The sequence below is a fragment of the Argentina silus genome, assembly GCF_951799395.1.
Source record: "Argentina silus genome assembly, chromosome: 15".
Taxonomy (NCBI): domain Eukaryota; kingdom Metazoa; phylum Chordata; class Actinopteri; order Argentiniformes; family Argentinidae; genus Argentina; species Argentina silus.
The window spans coordinates 3,234,390-3,259,120 of record NC_139669.1 but is presented as its reverse complement, the minus strand read 5'-3'; the positions used below and the strand labels follow the sequence as shown (position 1 = coordinate 3,259,120).

Here is a 24,731-nt window from a genome sequence, read left to right as displayed (position 1 = left end):
GACGTGAGCACAGCACCGCTGTTCAGACCACCCTGTACTCACGGTTACCTATCAAAGGGATACGGTAGATAAATTGTCGATTGTGAAAATCTAAGTTGGATACGTCTTTGGACTTGTTGGGGAACCGTTTTTTTTTTTGAAAATATGGTGAACGGGATACAATTTCATTGAATTTTTAGGAGGATTACTTTTGCCTTTTTACGCCGTCAGTTCTCCTAATTTCTGTTGCGCTTGCCATCATCTTTTTACGCTAAGGGCGTTTCAGTGCGCGGTGGCAAAGATGCATCACCGGCTTCCTCCTCACCGGTATCCGCTGGTGTTGCTCTGCACGCTGGTTGCCCTGTCATGGACTTGCGGCCCGGTAACAGCGGGTAGGAGTTGTACCGAGACGCGGCAGGTGTACTCAGAGAAGGGCTACAGTACAAACACTGCCCCGCAGACTCAAATCTCTGGTAAGACTGTGTGTAAAGGTTGTTTTTTGTTTACGTTGTTTATGAATGAATTATAATTTGCCTAGAACATGAAGTTGTTAGAGTGGGACTTCTTGGAAAATCCTGATGAAACCTGGCAGTGTCACTGTGATATAACATGCTGAACAAAGCGGAATAGACTATCTAACACAGATGTCTTTGTCAGGGTGGCTTACAGGGGATGAGTAAATTACGAACACCGGTGCAACAAAGAACCTCGCCCCTAATTAGTCTGTGCTTATAGGCTGATCTGGTGATTAAAGTAATCGACTTTAACATGCCATAATTTTGTATTCTAGTCAAACATTTTGTGTTGTAACTAATGTTAGCAGTTGCAGATGGGACACTGTCAAAATATATATATATATATGTGTGTGTATGAGAGAGAGAGAGAGACAGACAGACAGACAGACAGACAGATACACACACACACACACACACACACACACACACACACACACACACACACACACACACACACACACACACACACACACACATAAACAGACATGCCTAGAGACAGAGAGGTGTTAATGTTGAAAGTGGAATGTGTCACCTGTGTATTTCTTTACGCAGACCTTTATATGTAAGGTTTTATAAGGGGTCTGGCGGCTGTGAGAACTGCAATATTGATTGTGTGTGTGTGTGTGTGTGTGTGTGTGTGTGTGTGTGTGTGCACGCTATCTCTGTCCCGTGGGCCAGGGGAGCAGATGGCCGGGAGAGAGAGGGATGATGAGAGGGAGTTTGGAAATGGAAATGGAGGGATGAGAGAGGGCTAACAGAGAGACTAAGAGAAGAAGGAACAAAAGGTAGCAGACAAAAAGGAGAAGGGAGGAGTTGGGATTTAGGCTCCTACTAAAGTTTTAGAAGAGGAGGATAAATTAAAATTACAGTTTTCCTCAACAAGCCGTTTTTTCTGTCCATTACACTGAGTCATTGATGATTGCTGTCTTGCTACTGGTTGTCAGTGTTTGCATATCATTACCATCAGCATTATTATAGGTCCAACTGAGTATTAGTGAACAAAGAAATGTCTTGAATCTGAATAATTCATGATGATAAATTCCCATTTTCAATTACTACCTCATCCTTGATAAGGTTTTTCTTATGACACAGGAAAGCGAACCAGCGATATCTACTTGAATGAAACCACTAAGAAGCTCCCTTGTTGAGTTGGTGGCTGTTTGAGCTGATAGTAGACTTGAAATTAACCCGCAAGCCTAGTTTTTGATATAGAATGAAAGCATGTGAATGGTGGTGTCATCAAACCTGTAGGGTGATTAAAAATCCCAGTTTTCCAATTAAGGTGAGAATAGAATATATATGCCATTTAGCTGACGCTTTTATCCAAAGCGACTTACATTGCAGTGAGTGTATACATTTTTCAGTATATATGGTCCCAGCGGGAATCAAACCCACAACCTTAGCGTTGTTAACGCTAGAATGAGAAAGTGCTACCGTACATGTCTTCCTTTCCCATTTGTGAACATGCCATTGCTCACCCATCTTGTCACTGTGATTGGCTGGTATCTGACCCTGTTGTTCTGGTCCAGGTGAGCACCTCCGCCTGTGCCCTCAGGACTACACATGCTGCTCCAGTCAGATGGAGGAAACGCTTTCCCACCAGAGTGAGAGTGACTTCCTGTCCGCCATCGAGGACACCAGCCAGTTCCTCCTCACCACCTTCACTCAGAGACATCGCAAGTTTGACGGTGAGCTGGACTCTGAAGTGAATGAATGCTTTCGTATCCTAATGCAGAAGGGAGGAGAGCCCTATATTGTGTATTAAGATGACAACTGCATTGAGAAGTGGTAGAGTATGTAAGATGACCTCTATGTTGATTAAGAGATTTTTATGTACCATACTGAACCACACCCCTGACATGCATCATCCTCCCTTCTCTTGTCTTAGAGTTCTTTAGGGAGCTCATAGATCTGTCTGAGAAGTCCATGAATCAGATGTTTACAAAGACCTATGGACGACTCTTCACCCAGAACGCACAAGTCTTCCAGGAGTTGTTTGTGGAGCTACGACGATACTATGCTGGTAAGTGAGTTGCTTTTCTCTCTCTTATCTTGACTTTAGGACACTTTCCCATTTTGCCATGACAGGGACTGGTCATTCCCTAGTAAACGTTTAACAACAAGGAGGCTATTTAAGAGAATTGGAACACAGCCTTAGTAGATGCCGCCTACATCCTTGTCTTGTTTGGCAAGGCAACGACCAATAGGCTAAAATAGAACTGTGTCCAGTTTGACAGTTCCCTCTTTCGGCCACAGGGGGCACTGTGAGTCTGACGGAGGTGCTATCAGAGTTCTGGTCCAGGCTGGTGGAGCGTGTCTTCTCTCTGGTCAACCCTCAGTACCAGTTCAGTGAAGAGTACCTGGAGTGTGTCAGCAAACACGCAGAACAACTGCAGCCGTTTGGTGACGTGCCCAGAAAGCTGCGTGTACAGGTGAGTCTGACTTGGTAAATCAATCGAAAACTCTTACCGTTGGGATTTAGTTAGATTCTTTATGTCTGGAAAACTGTAATCTATCAATAAAGACCTGAGGGATAGGTGATTTCCATCACACCTCGGCCTTCAGTGACAAAGTTTGAAAGAGAGTTTTAGAGGAATCCAACCGAATTCCAATCAAATTCTGTTCAACAGGTTCTCATAATGCACATTTTATATTTTCAGCATGCCAGAACAGGGTAGCTGATCTCTTCTTTCTCTCTCTCCTTTACTCTCAGGTGTCCAGGGCATTCATTGCAGCCAGAGCACTGGCTCAAGGCTTGGCCACAGGACGGGACATTGTCAACAAGGCAGCTAAGGTAAGTTTATGTAACAGATGTACTGTATCTGTCTGTTGTTACCTGCTCCCTTTATTGCTATTTATTCCTCTCCTCTCCTCTCCTCTCCTCTAGTTGAATGCAGGTACGGAGTGTGTGCGTGCCCTGATGCGTCAGTGGTACTGCCCCCTGTGTCGAGGCATGCCCTCCCTGCGCCCCTGCCACTCCCTCTGCCTCAACGTGATGAAGGGCTGCTTGGCCAATCAGGCTGACCTGGATACAGAGTGGAACAACTTCATTGGTGAGTAGAGAGTGGAGGCGGGCTTTTGGGAGGGTGTTTTCTCTTTTTTTGTGCTTTTTCATCACCCTGGCTGCCATACCCCTTGCCCATCACTAATTTTCTATCTGTCTATTTCTCCATGTTCCCAACCTTTCCCCAACCTCTCTCTCTCTCTCTCTCTCTCTCTCTCTCTCTCTCTCTCTCTCTCTCTCTCTCAGATGCTCTTTATCAGGTGTCTGAGAAGCTGGAGGGGCCGTTCAACATGGAGCTGGCTGCTGACTCTATCTCTGTCAAGGTCTCTGAGGCCATCATGCACATGCAGGAGAACAGTGTCACTACCTCAACCAAGGCAAGAAAAGGGAGGGAGGGAGGGATGGAGGGACAAGATACACAGTGAGAGAGAATGCGTTGTACACCATCTATTTAGACTATGGGTCTGTCCGCAGTAAATGAGAATGGATGCTATTGTTGTTGTGTTCTCTGTTCAGTCCATATTTTACCATGCTGTTGTTTGTTTACTGTAATGTTGTCGTTTACCCTAGGTGTTCCAGGGCTGTGGGAGTCCCAGGCCGGCCCCGGGGCGTTCCCGGCGCTCGCCTAAGGAGCCCGGGACCAACAGGAGACCGTTCCGTACCTTCACCCCTGAGGAGAAGCCCACCACCGCTGCTGGAACTAACCTGGACAGACTGGTGAGAGGAGGAGGGGTTGGAGAGGGAGTGGGGGGGGTGGCGCAATGACAAGAGAGACAACTGTTAGAGAAGCTGTAGCGTCCCAGCTGCATGTTCATACTAAGAATACATTAATAAACCTAAATGGATTTCCTTCCGCCCCCACACCCAGGTTTCAGACCTGAAGGAGCGACTTCGTCCCATGCGGGGCTTCTGGGTCTCCCTCCCACACACCATCTGCAACGATGAAAACATGGCCGCCGACGTCACCAACGAAGACCGCTGCTGGAACGGACAGACCAGGGGGAGGTGTGTGAGATGAAGGGATGGGAGGAAGGGGAGGAAGGTGTGAGCGAGGGAGAGACAGATGGAGATGTGTGTGTCGTGTGTGCTCATCTGCCAGGCATGTGCTTGAGGACATGCTGGTTTGGTGTGTCTGTGTGCTAACAGGTACATGCTGCACATGTCATGCTGATATTGGTGTGTGTGTGTGTGTGTGTGTGTGTGTGTGTGACACATTTCTTAAAACTATATGGACTTGAGAAGTTACAGTGTACAGTGGAGATATTTACTGTTTATTTCAGATCATCCTTGTGAATAAAGGTTGTGGGAGTGATAACATTTGTCAAAGTAACTTGGAGCTACAGTACAGGTTCTGTTCCAGACAAAAACAGATCAATCAAGATACATTCACCTTCCCCTCATTCAGGTACCTCCCAGATGTGACAGGTGATGGGCTGGTCAGTCAGATCAACAACCCAGAGGTGGAGGTAGACATCGCCAGGCCAGACGTGAGGACCAGACAGCTCATCATGGAGCTCAGAGTGGCCACGAACAGACTGAGGCAAGCACAGGCTGGACAGGACACTGACTTCATGGACAGTGAGTCCCCTCTCTCACTTCACCCCCCTTACTCTGTCCCTCTCTGTCTCTCACTCAGTCAATCTGTGTCTTTCTCCGTTTGTCTCTCATTGTCACTATCAATCCCTCTTTCTCACTCTCTCCTATGCTCCTCTCACTCTTCTCACTTCTTCTCTCTCTTTCTTGCTCTCATTCTCTCTCTCTCTCTCTCTCTCACACACACTCCCACTCCCACTTATCACCATCTCCCTGTGTGTAGGTGAGGAGGGCAGTGGGTCAGGTGGTGTTGACGGAAGCGAGAGGTACAGTGATGATTGGCCAGGCTATGGCCCCTACTCCCCTCCTCAGAGCAAGCCCCCTCGCAACCCTGCCTCCACCCCTATCAAGCCCCCCCGGGTCAGGGACAGGAACGGAGCCAAGTGGAACAGGAAAGATCGGACCAGATCAGCAGCCAGCCAGCCAGTCTACTCTCTGCTTCCCCTGCTCTCTCTGTCCTTCATGGTTACTGTCGCCCCCATGTGGAGATAGCCGCTACTGCGGCCTGACGATTGGGTTGTGGTTGAGTTAGAAAGGGATTTTAAGTTCCTGTTTTATTATAAGCACAATGTTATGAGAGCAGCTTTATTCGGTCATCCCAAAGGGTGAAGACAGAAGTTGAATCTAAAATGTGGGTTAATAAGACCTCCAGTAATATGGACAGAAAATAATCTTCTCCTTTAACAAATCGTACCAGCACAAAGAAAACCTAATTTTGGCTATCAAATACCAATATCCCGGCATCCTGTCCAATCACCTGTCTGCCTTGCTTATTTAGGCTGAAATGCGTGACCACCAAAAACGTCAGATCCCCTCCTGAAAAATCAGCCCCACAAGTCCTAAACGTTGATAATGTTGACATCCATACAGTTACCGTTTTATAATTTCATAATGATGATTCCTAATTGTTGTGTTTTTATTGAAAAACACTAAGCATTGAAGATTATTCTTATATCAGGAGATAAGTGCCATTATAGTGGACCTGCTTGTGGTCCAACTTATTCCTTTTGTTCCTGCAAAAAGCAATAAGATTATTACTAAACTTCAAACTAGTAGTTATTCAGTGTTGAACCCTCCCTATACTACATTAATGTCTGAAGGCCGATGTATAACTATGGCTGTAAATAACTGTATGTGATTGCTTACATACACCATATATATGAAACTGAAGTTCACATGCCCACAGCAATAGCATAGATACACATGGAACAACAGTCACATTTTTAGCAAACAATTAGTCATTTCTCACTGCTTTCACACAAAATGCTAATGTTAAGCACCTTCTTGCAAAACAGTTAACACAGCTCTCTATATAAGACACAAACATCAGCTGAGTAAGTGTTGAGAAATAAAACCTAATTATTTCCTTACTGTTTAGAGCGTATAGCTTTCTCCCATTATAGTGAACCTCAACAGGTAAACTCTCATTTCTCAACAGTTCAGCTGACAATCAGTAATGTAATTTGTGTTGCTATCTGCATCTTTCTAAAATTTTACAGATTCATTTGATTTCATGTTTATAATTAGCATTCATATTCTCAAAGAAGCAAAACTACAACAAATACATACAGTAGTTTTTCTGCTGTGTGAAATTTCTACTGTCATCTTTTTCACCTTTGTTTCTAATTGAAAGTTTGTCAAAGTTTGCACAATGCATATTGATGGTTATAGTTACTATTTAGTGTTTCGTTATGAAATTGATGGTAAAATTAATTTTTCAATTCGATGACAAATTATACTGTGTTGATGCACTGATTTGCTTTTGTGACATGTATTCTACGTTTTGAGAGTTGTAGTGTATTTTGAAAAAGAAATGGGGAACGTGTTAACTGTTTTGAAAAGTCGAATACTGTTTCAAGTGTTAAAGCAATTGAGAAATACAGTAATACGACCATTAGGTACCATATAGAGGGGCTTATTTGGAATGTAACTGGTGCAGGCCTTCATTTTATATAGCCTGCCCTGTCAGTGTGGCTGAATCATGTAATTTATTGATGCCTTTAATTTATTTGTATTTCTGTATGATTTGATTGTATTTATTGATGTAAAGCATTGTTTGAAGTTGACATGAAGGCAGGGCTTGATTGACGTTGCTCTAATCCAGTATTTGCCCACCCCTGGTCCTGGCGTACTCTTATGTCAGCTCTGACACTCATCTGGTTCAACGCTCTCCTTGTACTGTGACATTGAAGTTGTATGATGTTCATTTTACTGTTCAGTCAGTAGTTAGTTTAAAACAGTTAATTGTTGTACCGTTTACAAGAACACCAGCTTATACAGGAATACTGTTTTGTAGAACCACTGGACCAGCCTTGGTACAAAGTGTTTTTTGTGAGGAGGTCTTCCTTGGTAGTCTGATTTATAAACCAGGGGCTCATGATAGGTTTGGGAGCAGACCGTGTGTGTATGATGGCTTTGTATCATTTGTGAGTCTTATGCTTTTAAGAAAAGAGAGGTGTTGAGATGGGTGGTTTCATGATGGTGGTCTTGCCGAATTTGATCGTTTCTATTTAATTTTCCTAAAAGCAACAACGATGGCAGCTTTGCTGAATGGGAAGGCAAGATGTGTGAAACGGAAACGTGGAAGAGGGATTGATGGATACCATTTAAGTTCTGGAAGGATTGGCAAATGAAAAGACAGAAAATAGTGACAATGACAGAGAGACAGTGGAAGTTAATGAATTCTGGCCTTCACCAAGTACTTGACCACCAATAGATGGAGGGAGAGGAGGAGGGAGAGTAGGAATGGAAGTGTATAGAAAAGACAGAGAGACAAGTCTCTGCAGAGAAAAGAAACAGGGATGGTGAACAACACAATAAGAATGTATTGTGAATGTTGTTGAAGAAACATGCTTTTTGTTGAATGAACAGTCGTGGCATCCCTTTGTTGAGAGGGGAGTGTACTGTAAGTGTTACTCAAGGTGATTCTGAACCTTGTACAATGAATAGGATAGCAAGTCTGTGTGGGAGTGGTGATTGTGTATATTAGAGGTTGGGGTTCTATTCCAGTATGTGACAGTGTCTGGACAGTAACAGTATTACATTCCACTAGCCTGGCTAATAAGCCATACTATTTAGCAATTGCTAGCGAGCTACATACTAGCTTGCTATGCTACCAGTAGTCTGGCACACCAGATAAACATTCCACTATCGTACAGGAGCAAATGACTATCAAAGTGCACAATTCTAAATGACGTGTGTGTGTGTGTGTGTGTGTGTTTGCCAAACGGCTGTTGTATTCAATTTTGGTCAGTATGTTAATAGTGCAACCACTACAACCTCTCATCGACTCTCACCACTCCCAGCTAAGATACTACATTCCATTACTGTGAAAGAATAGCACAACTTTTTCATGATGTTGTTGTAACAAGTTTTGGTATTAATGAGGAAATAGCCTTTTTCCATTTCATTAAAAAATTGTAAAGAAAACCTTGCATCAGCGACTCAATTCATTTCACAATGGTGCTCTCTCAATCCCTTTGGGTCTAGTACCTGCTTTGTCCTGCTCTTGCGCTTGTTACTATGCTGACATGGGTAATATAACCTCAGTCAAGTCAAATTTAAAAAACTAATTTTCAATCATACCTATAACAAAATCTTGGCCTGTGGGCTTTCTCAGTATTGCAATAGTCTTTTTTGGTTGTAAATTGTAAAAATTTTCCAGACAGTGAACATTTATTTTTCATTCCATAGGGCAAGGTTCTTCTGTGTTCATACCAGTCGGCATTCATGCTTTAGGGGAGGGCTCTTGTGCAATGGTGTCATGCACAGGGCATTTGATGCATCCGCACTAGAAGGATGGAGATGGGGAGACACACACACACACACACACACACACACACACACACACACACACACACACACACACACACACACACACACACACACACACACACACACACACACACACACACACACACACACACACGTTATTGAATACGCACCCACAACATGAATATAGAGCATTGGTATGAATTCCCCATCTAATTGGTTACCTTCCACAGCAGAAAGCCAAGAAGAGCCAATAACAGGAGTCCTGCCATGACTGACAGGAAAATGATCCACCAGGCGACCTTCCTGAACAACAGGGGAGGCTTCCTCTCAGGAAACACTGTCAACCTCACCTGCACAGTAATTACACAGAACAAAGACTGGGGCATCACAGATCCGTTAGACAACAGTATCCTTTGTCACAGTCTGAAGCAGTGGTGGCTGGTGGAGGGAGGAATCGTAGGATGGGCTCATTGTCATGGATGGCAGGAGAATGAGAGATGAGGAATGGTATCAAACACAAACACGTGAATGCAAGGGACCCACTAAGTACCTGTGTACCCGATTTTTCTGTCTTCTTGAGCCCAATATTCTCTGGAGAGTCTGTTAGGCTGAGAGTAGCATCCACCACAATGTCCAGGTAGTTTAATGAACTATAGTCCTGGGATGGGACAAGCAGGGAAAGAGGGAACAGCAATTAGAGCAGCAAAATGTTTTCCTAAAGGGGAATATGCAGTAGGAATAAGTTGTATGTGACGTGAGGAATATGTGGTATACCCACGGAAAGGTATGTACCTCAAGGAAAGTGCTGTTCCAAAGGCGTGAGCTGAGCACCACCACTGCAGTACTGTCCAGACCCAGCAGAGGGCAGCGTATCTCAACACATTTCACGTCTTCTGAACACAACTGCAAAAGAGGGAACAGATGCAGTAGTATCCAAAATAGGTCAAATGATTGGGTGCCTTGAACACATGGACAAACACATTTAAGGAAATTAAATTCCTCCTACCAGGGTTTTATATTTCCTTTTTTTTGGAAGGAAGGAGAATCCATCCTCAATTGACAAGGCCTCCAGTTCAGCTTCACGTCTTTTTCGAGAGGTGTCACTGTCACGGCGTCCCTGGATATAAGGTATCAGCAGTAAAAAAGGGACATAATCTTGGATATAAAGGGTTAGGGTTAGGGATTTTAAAAGAACAACAGATCCACTTTACACTAGGCCCACACAAACACATAAACCTACTGATATAGCCTCCTGTGAGCTTTAGATATGTGTGAGAGAGAGGGGGTGCCTACCCTGATGTGTTGGCCTGGACTGATCTCCTTTGCAGGAGAGCAGGATACAGTCTGTATGCCTTTACTGCGGATCTGCACCAGGTAGAGCAGCCATTTCCCTGCTGCGTTCTCCTTGGGCCAGTAGATGTTCAGTGATACATTGGCGAAGGACTTCAGTGGCCTGCCCAAATTTGTTATCTGTTCAAGGTGCATCAAGAGATGAGCCCTTACAACCAGTATACAGTACCAGTCAAAAGTTTGGACACACCTTGCCAAGAGTGTGCAAAGCTGTCATCAAAGCAGAAGGCGGCTACTTTGAAGAATCTAAAATATAAAACATATTCTGGTTTGTTTAACACTTTTTTGTTTACTACATAATTCCATATGTGTTCCTTCATAGTTTTGATGTCAATTACAGCAGCCAGCTCACCCTGAATTCATACTCCACCAAGGTTCCAACCTCCCTCTCTAATTTAATGGCACTTTCACCCTCCACATCACCTCCTCCGAAGTAGACCTGGGATGGCCGGGCCAGGCTGAGGGCAAACACACAAACACACTCAACTCCATATATCCTCACTCTGTTAGGAGTTGGACAAATGCGTCTACTGCACCACTGAAAAATAGTCTAGGGTAGGGCAATAGGGCAATAGGGCACTAGAACCTACCCAAACACTTGTAGATGAAGCTCGAAAACAACTTTGGCCTTGGCCTCAATTGGTTGTATTTTCTGGTCACTTGTCCTGCAACCAAAAGACCACCGGAGTGGGTTGTGAGTATGATCGGTGGGGCACCGTAATTTTTAGTCTGAATTCTGGAGAAAAGCTAATGACTCCTGCAAGCAAAACAAAGGTGCGCTTCTGTACTCACGTCTCAAGTTGCAGCGTAACATTCACGTCTGTTGAACTCAGTGAGATGCGAGACGTGGTCAGTATTACATAGAATGTTACCTGATGGAAACAGACTGTTCAGATATTTCCGGCTCTTCTTTTGAGAATTGGATCAAGAAAGTACGAGACATACTCGAAATGCCAAGCACCACTCACTGCAGCGTTCCTTCTGAAAGGGTTTCCCAGTTCACAGTCAGCCAGGGTACCATTGTCATTGGCGTTACATTTCACTTGTACTTCCTGTGGGGTCAACATGTCCAATAAGAAAATGAATGTTTCGACACATGCTGGTGTCTTATAATCTACTACAACAACAGTAAAGACAGTAACATACAGTATAGGCCATTTAGCTGATGCTTTTATCCAAAGCGACTTACATTGCAGTGAGTGCATACATTTCAGTATATATGGTCCCAGGGGCAATCAAACCCACAACCTAAGCGTTGTTCGCGCCATGCTCTACCAACTGAGCCACAGAGGACCACAACATACATACACCATAACATACTGTAGGTGCCTATGCTGCTAATTCAAAATCATGCCATTGTATACAGTAATTGTAGGTCTGTTGAGAATGATCATGAAACCACTGTGTTTCACAAGATAAATGCACAGATTGGAAAAGGGCCTCACTCACTGAGATCTTGTCATAGTGGAAGGAGGAGTAAGGAAGAGAGTCAGGGAGTCTGACCACCAGGTGACACTGATGGGCGTCGTCCCCACCCCTGTTCGTCACAGTGATCTCCAGGGCTATGTCCTCTTCTCCGGGGGAAATCACTGCTAGATCATTCTCCCTAGAAAAAAACATTTTATTAGCACTACAGTTCATGAGTAAAACAATGACATTAAGATAAATAAGAGGAGGCAAGTGTCTCCTTTTTACCTGGGCAATGAGGGGAAGGCGAATGTATCTTGATTGATCTGTTTTTGTCTGGAACAGAACCTGTACTGTAGCTCCAAGTTACTTTGACAAATGTTATCACTCCCACAACCTTTATTCACAAGGATGATCTGAAATAAACAGTAAATATCTCCACTGTACATTGTAATTTCTCAAGTCCATATAGTTTTAAGAAATGTGTCACACACACACACACACACACACACACACACACACACACACACACACACACACACACACACACACACACACACACACACACACAGACACAGAGACACAGAGACACAGAGACAGAAAGAGAGATTTACCTGTGAGGTGGTCTTACTCTGCTGGTAGAGGTTGAGGACAGGAGTCAGCTCCGGTAGCGGACCCTGTCTCGTACTCTGACTGGGACTCAGTAAGGACACAGAGACAGAAATGGGGATGCTGTGCAGCCTGTCCTTGATGTCACCCTAGAGCAAACATTTGTAAATGTGATACACTATTGAATGTTATAAAAGTCCTGAGATGTAGTTCTCACTATCTAACATACTACCAATATACAGTTCTATCTACAGTGAGGAGACCTCTACTTCTAGATGAAAAGAGAGCCAGTACCAAGAGCCTGAGCTCGATCTCAGTACATTTCTCCTTCCCCTGGCCTGGTAGCTCCAGGACTCCCTGGGACTGACCCTGGGACTGACCCGGGAACACCAGTCTGGAAGGAAGCCTCTGTCTTCTCTTCTCAGCATCAGTCTTAAAGGCATAGTTGACCTCTAGAAAGAGAACACAACACAAAGGTTTCTGAAATTCAGTACTATTATACGCATAGGGGCCAGGCCAGGGTGTGATCATTCGTAAAAAGGGCGGGAGTGGAACTTACTCAGCCTGGGGCTGTAGGATGCTGGGTGAGCTGTGTACGTGAAGCAAGCTCGTGCGGTAAATGTACTGTACAAATGTGGACAGAGTGTCACAGAGTCATTAGTTACAGCTTATGACTACAGATAACACATTTGTGTGTGTATGTTTTGTATCTTGGTTATCTTACCATCTGTGTTTATCACAACGCTCTTTTACTATGTCAACTTCACTAGGGGTTATCCTTATGTCCTCTCTGATGCTGACTACTGGTCTTGCCCTGTAGCACCAAACACCAAACGTGCTTCAATCATTGCATGCGTAATGACATGATACAAGATTATATAAGATTGATATAACATGTAATCTTGGTCCTGGAGACCCACAGGTCAGGATAAGCAGGCCCAAGTCGACTTGACTAATAAATTGTCTTTCTTCAACTTTCAATTTGAGTGTCTACCTTCTTCCATACATCATTGGATCTTATTCTTCAATATCAGAAACATCATCATTACAGTAATCAAGGTAAAGTTACCTGTAGACAAAGACAGTGTCGGACAGTGATCCGACAGCCAGGTCAGGGTAATGGTTGTCATCAATGTCTATGTTGCCAGCCAGAGAATACCCAAAAAGTGTTATCTTATGAGATTCTGCTGTGAGAATCTAAAACAACAAGACATGAGCTACTGGGAGTCAGTCGGAGCAAAAGGGAGAAGGTGTTAAATATCTATCTCCACTTCAACGAGGCATCGTCACCAATGTGAAGACGGCAACGATAGTTTCAATATCTCGCTAAAAAAACAAGTGTTGGCACTCTAGGTAGAAGGCAAAGATGTGGAGTGGGAGGGTTCTCACCTGAGACGGCTTTTTGTTGACTCCACCCGGGGAGCCGTAGTACAGGTACACTCTGCCAGCTCCATCATAGGGAGCACCCACAGCTAGATCTGCCAAGCGCACCGCAACGTACAGTCTGAATTTATAACAAATATAGGTCGCGAGCATATCACCAATGCAGAGAGAAAGATTTAGCAGAAACCCCCAAAAAAACAAAAATGGAGATCGAATGATAGATAGTATGATAATATCTACTTTATTACAGTTAACTCCCACAAAATAAATCAGAAAAACCTCAACCCACCTCCATATTTGTCTTGGTTGATGTCTCCTATGTTTTCGACCGCCAGCCCAAACATGGAATCCTTTTGTCCGTCCAGACGTACCGGCTCTGTTTTCCCCCACTCTGTCCCTCTGTTGTTCATGTAGATGTACACTGCCCCGCCCACCTCACCTTCCTTGAGGAAGAACTCAGGTGCTCCAACAGCAATGTCATCCCACCTAGGACATGAGCACGGGCGGAGTTAAGGGTGGCACAGGGCGAGCATTGCCCCTCCTCCTAGCAGATGGATTGTTTATTAAATGAAATCCTGAATAAATGATATTCAATGCAAATTAATTGTGTTGCTTTGGTATGTATGAAAGGATTTGTGAAACGAAGGTCAGTAATCAAGAAAACAAGAGGTGGGTGTGCTGTGTGGGTAGCCATTTTCTGCCCAGCAGTAGTAAGCTTTATGTTCTGACCATGGGGTTCTGACAAGCAGTGCTAGGCTGCATTGCCCGGCAGAGGGGGCTGTGGCACGCTAGATGATTATTAACTGGCTGTTTTGTGAATTGAGAGGTTTTATTATAAAAAAGCAGCTTTTTTTTTCTCTCACATAATTCTCGCGCCCCCAAGCCAAAGAGTAAAACTATACGTGTGGACATGAGTGATATACACACCACTGAAAAATATACAGTACATATAGCATTGGAGACTAATGAAGAGGGTCTCTGTGAGTGTACTGTGCACTGATTAGCTTTTAGATGTCCTGTGGCCACAGGGGACAATGAAATGGCAGAAATGACAGAAAATGTAAAATCTTCAACAAGAAGAAGCAAACACAGCTGCTATCTGTACCCATCTCCATTGAGGTCCACCACAGCTACATCATAACCAAAGGAGGAGGCCAGGCCAGGGCCTGATAGAATGTGTTCCACAGAGAGACTCCTCTCAGCGTGGGGGTCCTTCTTCAGAAACACCACCTGACCACTGTAACTGCCCCGCGGAGCCCCCGACACAATGGACAGCTCATTTTTCCTGGTGAGGGCCATACCAGAGTCAAGGGAGAACCCTGGGAAAGAGACAGATATAAGTAAATGTACTGTAATACTGTAACAGCTTCACTACAGCTATGAGTACTAATACTAGGGTCTGATATGCAGGATGTTTTGCATGGGAATAGACTTCTGTGACTAAAAGTAGGGTAGGCGAAAACTGTAACATTATATTAGAATCAAAATGCTAATATTGTAAAACTAAACATTCAATTCATTTAATTAATTAATTCTTAATACCTTTGAGTGAGAGTGAGATCTCTGTTCATGGTAAACTGACCTAGATAGCTGTTGTTATGGAGAGGGATGAGTTCACGGTCAAATCTGTCCTCATCCCCAGTTTCACGAGGGTCCTCGTTTGACACCATAAGGTCATCCAGTGCCTCCATCCGCACGATTCCTTACACAGGCAGATGGACAAAAGGGCTAAGTCACCAAAACTGGACCACATGGATTGACCATTGAATGGATTTCAGTAGTGTGATCTACCTCAATGCCATGCACTCCACACTAACAGTGCTCACAAACATCAGTGCAACATCTGGCTGCCAATATCAGATAATTCGGTTGATAGGCCTATAGAGCAACATGTAGGCTCCATATGGTATCATTCTTATATATGTTTTCAGGGCATTTCTGCTTTATTGGGATAGAGACAGTAGAGATTGGCAGGAAGGATGGGAGAGAGAGGAGGGATGACATGCAAGATATGTCGAGGTTCGGAATCGAACCAGGAACCTTGCTATTATGCGGTATGCACTTTAGTGTGCTACGCCACTAAGCGCCCCAGTATCATTCTATTATGGTGGAAAAACCTACATTCCAAACACCTACCCTTCCACTGATAGGCTCCCGGGCCACCAAACAGCAGCGTTTTGTTGTCCCTGGCGAAGGAGGCAGAATGGCCTTGTTGGCAGTAGGCGAACCAGTCCTGGTTTTTGTTTCGCGTCTCTATGTGTTCGCCTTCACAGACCACCCTTCTCCACTTCCTCTTAGCCTTGCCCTTGCGGAGGTTCTCCCCCAGAATGTAACACTGGCCAGGTACCAGGTTAGGGATGTCTGGGCCCGTGCTCCTCTCCTGGTATCGATGAGCGCAGACCTGTGGGAGGCAGAAGGTAAAATCGAAATTCTCTCAACTGCAACCGATAGTTTCGAATTCTTTTCGAATTCTAAGAAGTAAACAATGGAGTTGCCTTATAGAATGTCTGGTTTGTTGATAATTGGCAAAAAATGGCAATCCAAAGTATATGGATGTACAAAATGTTTTTCCATACCATGACACTTTTACCAGGGCCTTGACTTGTCACCCTCACGCCCATCCATTGGTCCTTGCTGTCTTTATTATTGAGAAACTCTGGGGAGCATTCATTTTCAAAGAAGATAGTTAAACATTCGACAAACCAGCACACACTAAAACCCCATTCACAGTCTCATATAAGCAATCAAGACTGAATGACAAGTGAAAGGAGGTAAACAAACCGTCGTTGTCAAACTTGACGTGTTCACAGGTCCCGGACTCGGCGGTGAGCTCACACTGGTACATACCACCAGTGACCTCAGCTTTGGCCAACGGCTTAGAAAGAGGAGCTCCAACCAACAACCTCGAGGAGAGCAATATAAATGTTTTGGTGAGACATAATGCACAGTTTTTGCAGTGTAAATATCAACCTGAAATTGTCATGGGAGTAACATGGAATTACCAGCACTGTGACATGGTGTGACCACAACCCTTTCCTCACATAAACATGGTCCCCTGTGGCTCAGTTGGTAGAGCATGGCGCTAACAATGCTTAGGTTGTGGGTTCGATTCCCGCAAGCGCCATATACACTGAAATGTATGCATGCACTGCAATATAAGTCACTCTTGATAAAAGCGACAGCTAAATGGCAAATGTTATGTTATAAACAACTTGTGCAAGTCTGTGCTGATTGTGTGAGAGGAACCCTTCATTGTAATTAAGAAGGAGGTCAACTTACATTTTCCTGTCGGTGGGGTTCAGTTGCTGGTGCAGGGCCAGAGAGAACCCAAACAGGCTTCCTGGGTCACCGTCTCTCCTCAGAACAGTCTGGGTGTCCAGGTTGAAAGCCACAACATGGAACTGCTGGCAGGCTAGATGACCCAGCAGGTAAACCTGGAGTCTCCACCATTGTGATGTCATGTTGTTGTTGGTACAACTTTGTGTTCAGATCTGATCCTCTAGTTCCTCCTGCGGCGTCCTCGTGTTCTCAAGTGGAATGGGGGTGTAACACAATAGAAATGGGACGGGAGGGGCCATGCCATGCACTGTAGTAAGTTGACAGACAGGGTGTGGCCGAAGGGTTTATCTCAAAGTGACTGTAAGCACTGACTGCACGACTTTATGATTTGATTGCTTCGGTTTAATATTTACCTTGTGTGAAAATGCCCATGTGTGAACTGCCCATGACACGCCCTGTGGTCAAAAGTCAAAAGTTATCAATGATCAAAAGTTCACAAAGGCAAATCAGTGAGACTAAACTAGAATACATCCTGTTGGCCATCCAACGACATTCCAGAGGAAAAGTGGTCCCCTTTTATTCACGCACAGAAATGTAATAAAATAAAAGATAATCATATAAAAGACGACCGTGTATGTAGCCTCTCTCATTCATAACCGTTCTTTCATCTTATTTCAAATGATTGATTGAATACTTCTTTAGCTACTTTCAATTGACTGTACAATTAACACTTAAGTAAGGGCAGAGCAGAGCAACATTGGTCATGAGTCTGTTGCTCACATTACAATTGATACAGTCGCACTGAGGGAAGTCATGGGACTCACTTGGGACACAACAGATGGCGCTATAGTTCTTGTCTACAGCAGAATTCTCAGATCCCAACTCATAAGGTGACCTAAGGTCAATGTGTTGATGTCACACAATGATGCATCTCTCTGCGTTGCTTATGCTATAATGACTTTGAAACACACATCTTTGAATATAATGCCTAGTCATCACAGGGCTGCTCAGACGCCTCAGATCACTATAAAGAGAGATACAAATATCGTTCTTTCTTTTTTGAAGAGGGAGTGTTCACACTGATGGGCAGGCAGAGACAAAATGGGAGGGCCCTTATTCGGCCCTATGTGAGGTGTAGCCTGTCAGATGCAGTCTGCAGTATCACTGTGGCAACCTACAGGACCATATTGATAATATACAGTATGTTGTATTTTTCTCATGAAAATGACAGTATCACTTTACTTAGACTATATATATATATATAGTACCAGTCAATAGTTTGGACACACCTTGCCAAGAGTGTGCAAAGCTTTCATCAAAGCAAAAGGTGGCTACTTTGAAGAATCTAAAATATAAAACATATTCTGGTTTGTTTAACACTTTTTTGTTTACTACATAATTCCATATGTGTTCCTTCATAGTTTTGATGTCTACAGTATTAATCTACAATGTAGAAAATAATAAAAATAAAGAAAAACCATTGAATGAGAAGGTGTGTCCAAACTGTTGACTGGTACTGTGTGTGTATATATATATATATATATATATATATATATATATATATATATATATATATATATATATATATATATATATAATGCATAATGCATTATAAGAATTGTTATAAGCATGTATGACTGCATGATAATGTCTTATGTATTATCTATTATCAGGCATTTTCCATCAGTTGAAAAACATGTCTTATAGACAGACATAGCATATTGTGATATATTATGAAGACATAATGAATATATAATATATAATGAATTCTAATGATTTATACGTGTGGTAAAAGTGTAAGTACACAAAAGTAGAGAGTCTGGGAGAATCATTGCAGCGGCACACATACCATTACACATTTGAGCATAATTGCAAGCTTGTGAGTGTAAGTCTTCATTCATGAAGGGACAAACCCATCAGCAAGACACATTCAGGGGAATCAGACCAGTGTAGGGGTTGAGGGGAGGGTTGAGAGGTGAAGGATGTCTACGGGTAGGCCTTCTTGAGAAGATGAGAGTTTTCCACTGCGGCTTTGGTTCTGAAACCAACAAACAAACAGACAAACAGACACACACGCACGCACGCATGCACGCACGCACGCACGCACGCACGCACGCACGCACGCACACACACACACACACACACACACACGCACACACGCACACACACACACACACACACACACACACACACACACACACACACACACACACACACACACACACACACGGCCAGACCCCAGACCAACTAACAACAATGATGCATGGAAACTTGAGCATCAGTGTGGTTTGGCTGCTTAGCTGAGGTGTGAATTCTCAGAGGCTACTCTTGCTGCAACTCTCAGGCTCCTGCACCATGTGCACTACGGCTGGAACACCATGAGCTGGAGTCAGGCCAACAAACACCAGATATAACAGCAGCACAATTGTATATGACACTTGCTGTGTGTGCAACACAGGCTGTAATATGTATGTAATACTTGCTGTAATTGTATTCATGCGTATGTGACTTAAAAGTGCAATTAAAACACATTGCACACATCTTGAGTGTCAGTCTACATATTGAACAGTCACTGGCACGTGTCTGTTGGACTAGTGTCCTGTCCAAGGGGGTATACTTGTATATAAAGCTGCCTCATGATACAAAAACAGGAGAAAAGCTCCTGCACTATGGGCCATTCTGGCTTGCCCAAATGTGTGCAAAGGCTTACTCCTGCATGAACATGGTTAAATACAGCCCCCACCAGTCCCTATCTTGAAAAGTTTTGGTTTGGGTCTACTGAAGCTTTCAGGTAAACACGTTTTCTGTCAAGTTATTTGCCTCAGTATCACAGTGCACCCTGTGGTTTCCCACATAGGCAGGGGGAAGGCAGGTCTATTCTGAGTAAACAGATCTGGGGGTCTGGCCAAGGTGCAGTGACGGCTGGCTGCAGCCTACGCCTTTGAACCTAACCACTCTAGTCCTGTTCACCACTAACCAGGTGTGGGTGGGCATGCAAAACATGCCCACAACATGGAACACTGCTGCAAAACAACAGAGCTTTATGGCAATTAGACAAAGTTAAAAAAAAAAACTTTTTGACTTGGTTGGTAGTTACTTTGGGGTTCAGTAGTGGCTATTTAAAAAACTCTGACGCATGGATTACAGTTTCTTCTGGCCCATGGACTACTTTCAGGATAAGGCAACATCTGACTATAAGGTGTAAAAAAGTGAACTATCCCTTTGATGCATATGAGAGACAGCCTGGGCCAGGTTTATCGCATTAAGTGCAACCATAATGTATGTCTTGTGACCACTGAATACACTGACACACACACACACACACACACACACACACACACACACACACACACACACACACACACACACACACACACACACACACACACGCACACACACACACACACACACACACACACATTCATGCCCCCCAGGCATGACTTTTGCATTATTGTGAGCTCTTCTGCACTCTAGTGGTGAGGTCATGTGTGTCCCTGGCCTGGTCAATGAGGCTGAGCATTATTCTTATAAAGATAACAAACTAAGGGTGACTAGTAGACTTAGTGTATCTGGAGTCCGTGTCTCCGACATCTGTGTAAATCTTGCATTGATCTCAATGGGAAATGTGCGGGATGAGTTATGTGCACAGATATTGAGTTAGGATTCCACCGAAACACAGGAAATCATGAAACAACTTAATTCTGTCTAAGCTAATTAAACGCTTCATTTAAAAATACATTTCTGTGATTAAACACATAGCATCTCCATAGCACTCCAGTCAATTTACCAAAAATATTTTATGGCCACAAATTGGATCCCATTCACTTCCATTATATTAATAAACGTGTTTATGCAAGTCAGACTTAGACTTCAAAAGTGTTTTGGTGTATCAACTGGAGTAAAGATGTGTAGTTAATTTATCATAGAGTGAACTATCCCTTTAAGCTTTCATGCTCTTATCGAAACTTAAAAAAAATCTCAATAATGAGTGAAATAGACACAATAAATGCTTTCACATACTCTTTACGGTGGAAATTTTTTTACTGGCCTGAGGTCAAGTCTTTACAAGAAATAGGTCTTTTTTTTTGCAAGGTTCTATTTTGAGCACTCAACGTGAAACAGTTTCACACCTTGTTGGGCTGCTTCTAGCATGTATACCGAGGAACTCACACCTGTCCTTTGAAGTGGTAAGTCCCTTCTGCAAGCCTAGAGCTAGGGGCTTGTGTTATCAAAGTACACATATCTTCTGTCCATGTCTGGAGAGGCTCGCTGGCTCGCCTGCATGTCACTCTTCCTGTTTGAGTCTCACGCTATTTCTCTCTCTCACTCTGCTCGCTTGAAACCGAGTGGAAAGTTACTAGGGGGTTATCGTCACGAAAGACAATGGTACAAACTCACAAACAACACACTCCAGCCCCCCTACAGACAGAAACATGGCCTTATATGGTAAAACCTCTGACATTGACATGGGATCATTTACATGAGATGCAGAGAGGGGAGATATGAGTTAGGCGTACAGTACCAGTCAGTGAACGTGAGAAGGGGCAAGGGACATATACGTAAGTCAAATAGAACTGTGGCGCAGTGGAGATCTTGACATCTATAGAAACACTCTACACTCTTCTGTACACCTGGTTAAACACAGGAGAGACCACTGAATTCTGAGAGCACACCAACCAATCTAAGATTTGAATATGATATCTGTGGGGGGTTACACTGTGCCAGTGTCAATTACGCTGAGCTCCCATGAGTAGGCCTGTTCATCAGAATTTTGCCGATTGGTACATTTGATATATTTGGACAAATATAAAAGGTCAAAATTACCGAGGGAAATGAAATGAGAATAATAACATCTATCCTTTTTTTTGGGACTTCTTGAATAGAAGAAACCATTTATTTTGGTTACAATGGAAATAATAAGTATGCCTATTCAATAAAGGGCACAAAGTACATATATTTTGATGAGACAGGAGAAGACTTTCTCTGTCGTGCAGGGGACTGATAGTTTGGGGACATTTTGATGTTCTGTTAAACTACTGTGCAGTATCTTCATCTCCAGATGGGGGAGGAGCATCTGACAGGCCACACCTCATGTAGGACCGTATAAGGGCCCTCCCATTTTGTCTCTGCCTGCCCATCAGTGTGAACACTCCCTCTTAAAAAAAGAAAAAAAGAAAGAACGATATTTGTATCTCTCTTTATAGGTGCCTGAGAAGCCCTGTGATGAATGCAACAGTGGTATTCTTAAGTAGAATGATGCCCTTATAGTACTGTAAAATGAATTTATATCATTACAACACTTGTATTCATCTTGTATATTTTCCACAGTGCAATTAAGAGTTTAATACATGTTCTACTCCTTTGCATCAAATGTTTTCATAGTAATGTATTGTACTGCACATTCTGTATATACCGTATGTACACACTGTTCCTACCTTGTTGCCTTCTTGCCAAGTTTCGCTTGCAAAATAGGTTTTGAACAGAAGGGTCTTACTTTATGTTTTTGTGTTAATTACCAGTTGAGTTTCATTGCGGAAATGTTCTGAATCTATTATCTAAAATGCTCTTCGGCACTGTGTGGAGACACAGCTGTGACTGGTAACTTCCTGCCTTCAGCCTTGATTGTCAAGAGAAGATAAATACGTCACTCCTCTGCAAAGCAGCCACCCTTGATGGCCATCACATGTATCCTTCCTTGTAACAGTTATGCTTATCTACAGTATTTGTCATTCCTTTTTAGGGACCAGGCTCAAGTGTTAGCGTACAGTAAATATAGCCCTATAATGCATTGCACCAAATCCTGATTATTTTTTTATTGAATCCACTCCAAAGCAAGGATTCAGACATTATTACATAATTACATTGTTACATTATTGCATTTAAAGTTACACATAATGACAAATAATTATAACAAAAGTCTGGGCAGATAGCAAAATACATACTCAAACGTATACTCAAACTACAGATAGACATCGATTGACAGAGGAGATATGAAAAAGAGACTACAAGATCCCTATAAACCTTTTACAATAATTGTGCAGTTTGTGTTAACAATGATTTAGATTAAACAATGTAAGAGATAGATCTGAGGAGTTTTAAAACAGGGGAATTGATTAAACAATCTTTTTGGCCTGACATGACACTCCAAAACGCAATTCAAGAGGCCAAAATTTTGGCCTATAACTTTGGCTTAGGGATATTCTTCTCTGCCTGCATGTTTACATTTACATTTACATTTGTGGCATTTAGCAGACGCCTTTATCCAAAGCGACTTACAACAAATACATTTGTTTAAGTAAGTGAATCATCTATCCAACAGTCATCATAAGACAAAGTAATCAATGCTCACACCAGGGGCCACTGGCAGTCGTAATGCCAGAAGGCATTTTAAAAAAATATATATTATTATTTTTTAAATTATTTATTAAGATGTAACCTGTTATCTGTTAAGATGTAGCCTGAAGAGATGGGTTTTCAATCTACGGCGGAAGATCGGTAGTGACTCTGCAGTCATGACAGTGGTGGGAAGCTCATTCCACCAGCGGGGCGCCAGGACAGTGAAAAGCCGTGACTGAGTGGTGCGGCCGCTGCATCCACGTAGAGGCGGCGGTGCCAGGCGGGCAGCCGAGGTGGAAGAGCGGAATGATCGTGCAGGGGTTTGGGGGATAACCATTGCTTGCAAGTAGGGAGGGGCTGTCCCCTTTGCCGCTCGGTAGGCGAGCACCAGGGCCTTGAATCTGATGCGAGCTGCTACCGGGAGGGTGCGGAGGAGGGGCGTGACATGGGAGAATTTGGGGAGTTTGAACATCAGATGAGCGGCAGCGTTCTGGATGAGCTGCAGAGGCCTGATGGTGGAGGCGGGGAGACCGGCCAAAAGTGCGTTACAGTAGTCAAGGCGAGAGATTACAAGTGTTTGGAGCAAAAGTTGTGCTGCTTCTCTGGTGCGGAATGGGCGGATCCTTCTGATGTTGTAGAGGAGCGTGCTGTCGCTGTGATGTTCGCCTCACAGGATAAGTGGTTGTCAAGGATCACCCCAAGGTTCTTGGCTGTATAGGAGGAGGTCAGAGTAGAGTTCTCTACTGTGATGGAGAAGTCTTGGAGAGGGCAGGCTTTCCCTGGGAGGAAGAGCAGCTCAGTCTTGTCAAGGTTGAGCTTGAGGTGGTAGGCTGACATCCAAGCAGAAATGTCAGCAAGACATGCCGAGACATGTGTTGCCACCTGTGAGTCAGAAGGGGGGAAAGAGAGAAAAAGTTGAGTGTCATCTGCGTAGGAGAAACCATGTGAAGAAATTACAGAGCCGAGAGATTTGGTATAGAGAGAGAACAGTAAAGGCCCAAGAACAGAGCCCTGGGGGACCCCAGTGGTTAGGGCTCGTGGAGAGGACAGCGACCCAGGGGTGAAAAGACAAGAAAGACTATCAGAATCACACACATGACTAACGCCACAGCCAAGCCAATTTCTGAAACATACAGTATATGGACGATATCAATGGTCCTCTGTGGCTCAGTTGGTAGAGCATGGCATTAACAACGCTAAGGTTGTGGGTTTGATTCCCGCTGGGACCATATACACTGAAAAATGTATGCACTCACTGCAATGTAAGTCGCTTTGGATAAAAGCGTCAGCTAAATGCCATATAATATATCATGAAATATTTCTCCTATTTCAATTGTTTACCTATAATACTGTCAACAACGTCTCAGAGAGTACAGAGCACTGCAGAGTCACAGAGTCTCCTGGATGGACCGGATCAGACACTGGCTGCCGCACCACTGTCTGGTCGTCATTTAACATCTGCCCTCCTGGTATTCTCTGTCTGAGAAAACACGGTAGAGAGT

At 43.6% G+C, this 24,731-nt stretch overlaps 2 protein-coding genes across 2 annotated transcripts; one reads left to right on the top strand and one right to left on the bottom strand.

The window, feature by feature from the left end:
- Positions 1-280: 280 nt before the first annotated feature.
- Positions 281-5,583, top strand: gpc2 (glypican 2; the record flags this gene model as incomplete). The annotated part of the gene is made up of 11 exons (XM_083686872.1): positions 281-452; positions 2,024-2,182; positions 2,383-2,517; positions 2,751-2,926; positions 3,208-3,288; positions 3,382-3,547; positions 3,745-3,875; positions 4,069-4,215; positions 4,367-4,503; positions 4,904-5,076; positions 5,315-5,583. The coding sequence occupies 11 exons, from the start codon at positions 281-283 to the stop codon at positions 5,581-5,583; spliced, it is 1,746 nt and encodes a 581-aa protein (XP_083542998.1).
- Positions 5,584-8,460: 2,877 nt separating this feature from the next.
- Positions 8,461-17,075, bottom strand: LOC310816618 (integrin alpha-6-like; the record flags this gene model as incomplete). Its single annotated transcript, XM_083686870.1, has 25 exons — positions 8,461-8,881; positions 9,087-9,215; positions 9,416-9,523; positions 9,658-9,768; positions 9,872-9,982; positions 10,159-10,335; positions 10,568-10,673; positions 10,806-10,880; positions 11,008-11,087; positions 11,184-11,267; positions 11,665-11,821; positions 11,911-12,038; positions 12,237-12,380; positions 12,526-12,683; positions 12,791-12,855; positions 12,956-13,045; positions 13,301-13,428; positions 13,621-13,709; positions 13,904-14,100; positions 14,720-14,933; positions 15,197-15,316; positions 15,751-16,015; positions 16,191-16,270; positions 16,396-16,517; positions 16,894-17,075. 25 exons carry the CDS (start codon positions 17,073-17,075, stop codon positions 8,819-8,821), a joined length of 3,183 nt encoding a protein of 1,060 aa, XP_083542996.1. The 3' UTR covers positions 8,461-8,818.
- Between the last annotated feature and the right edge of the window lie 7,656 nt (positions 17,076-24,731).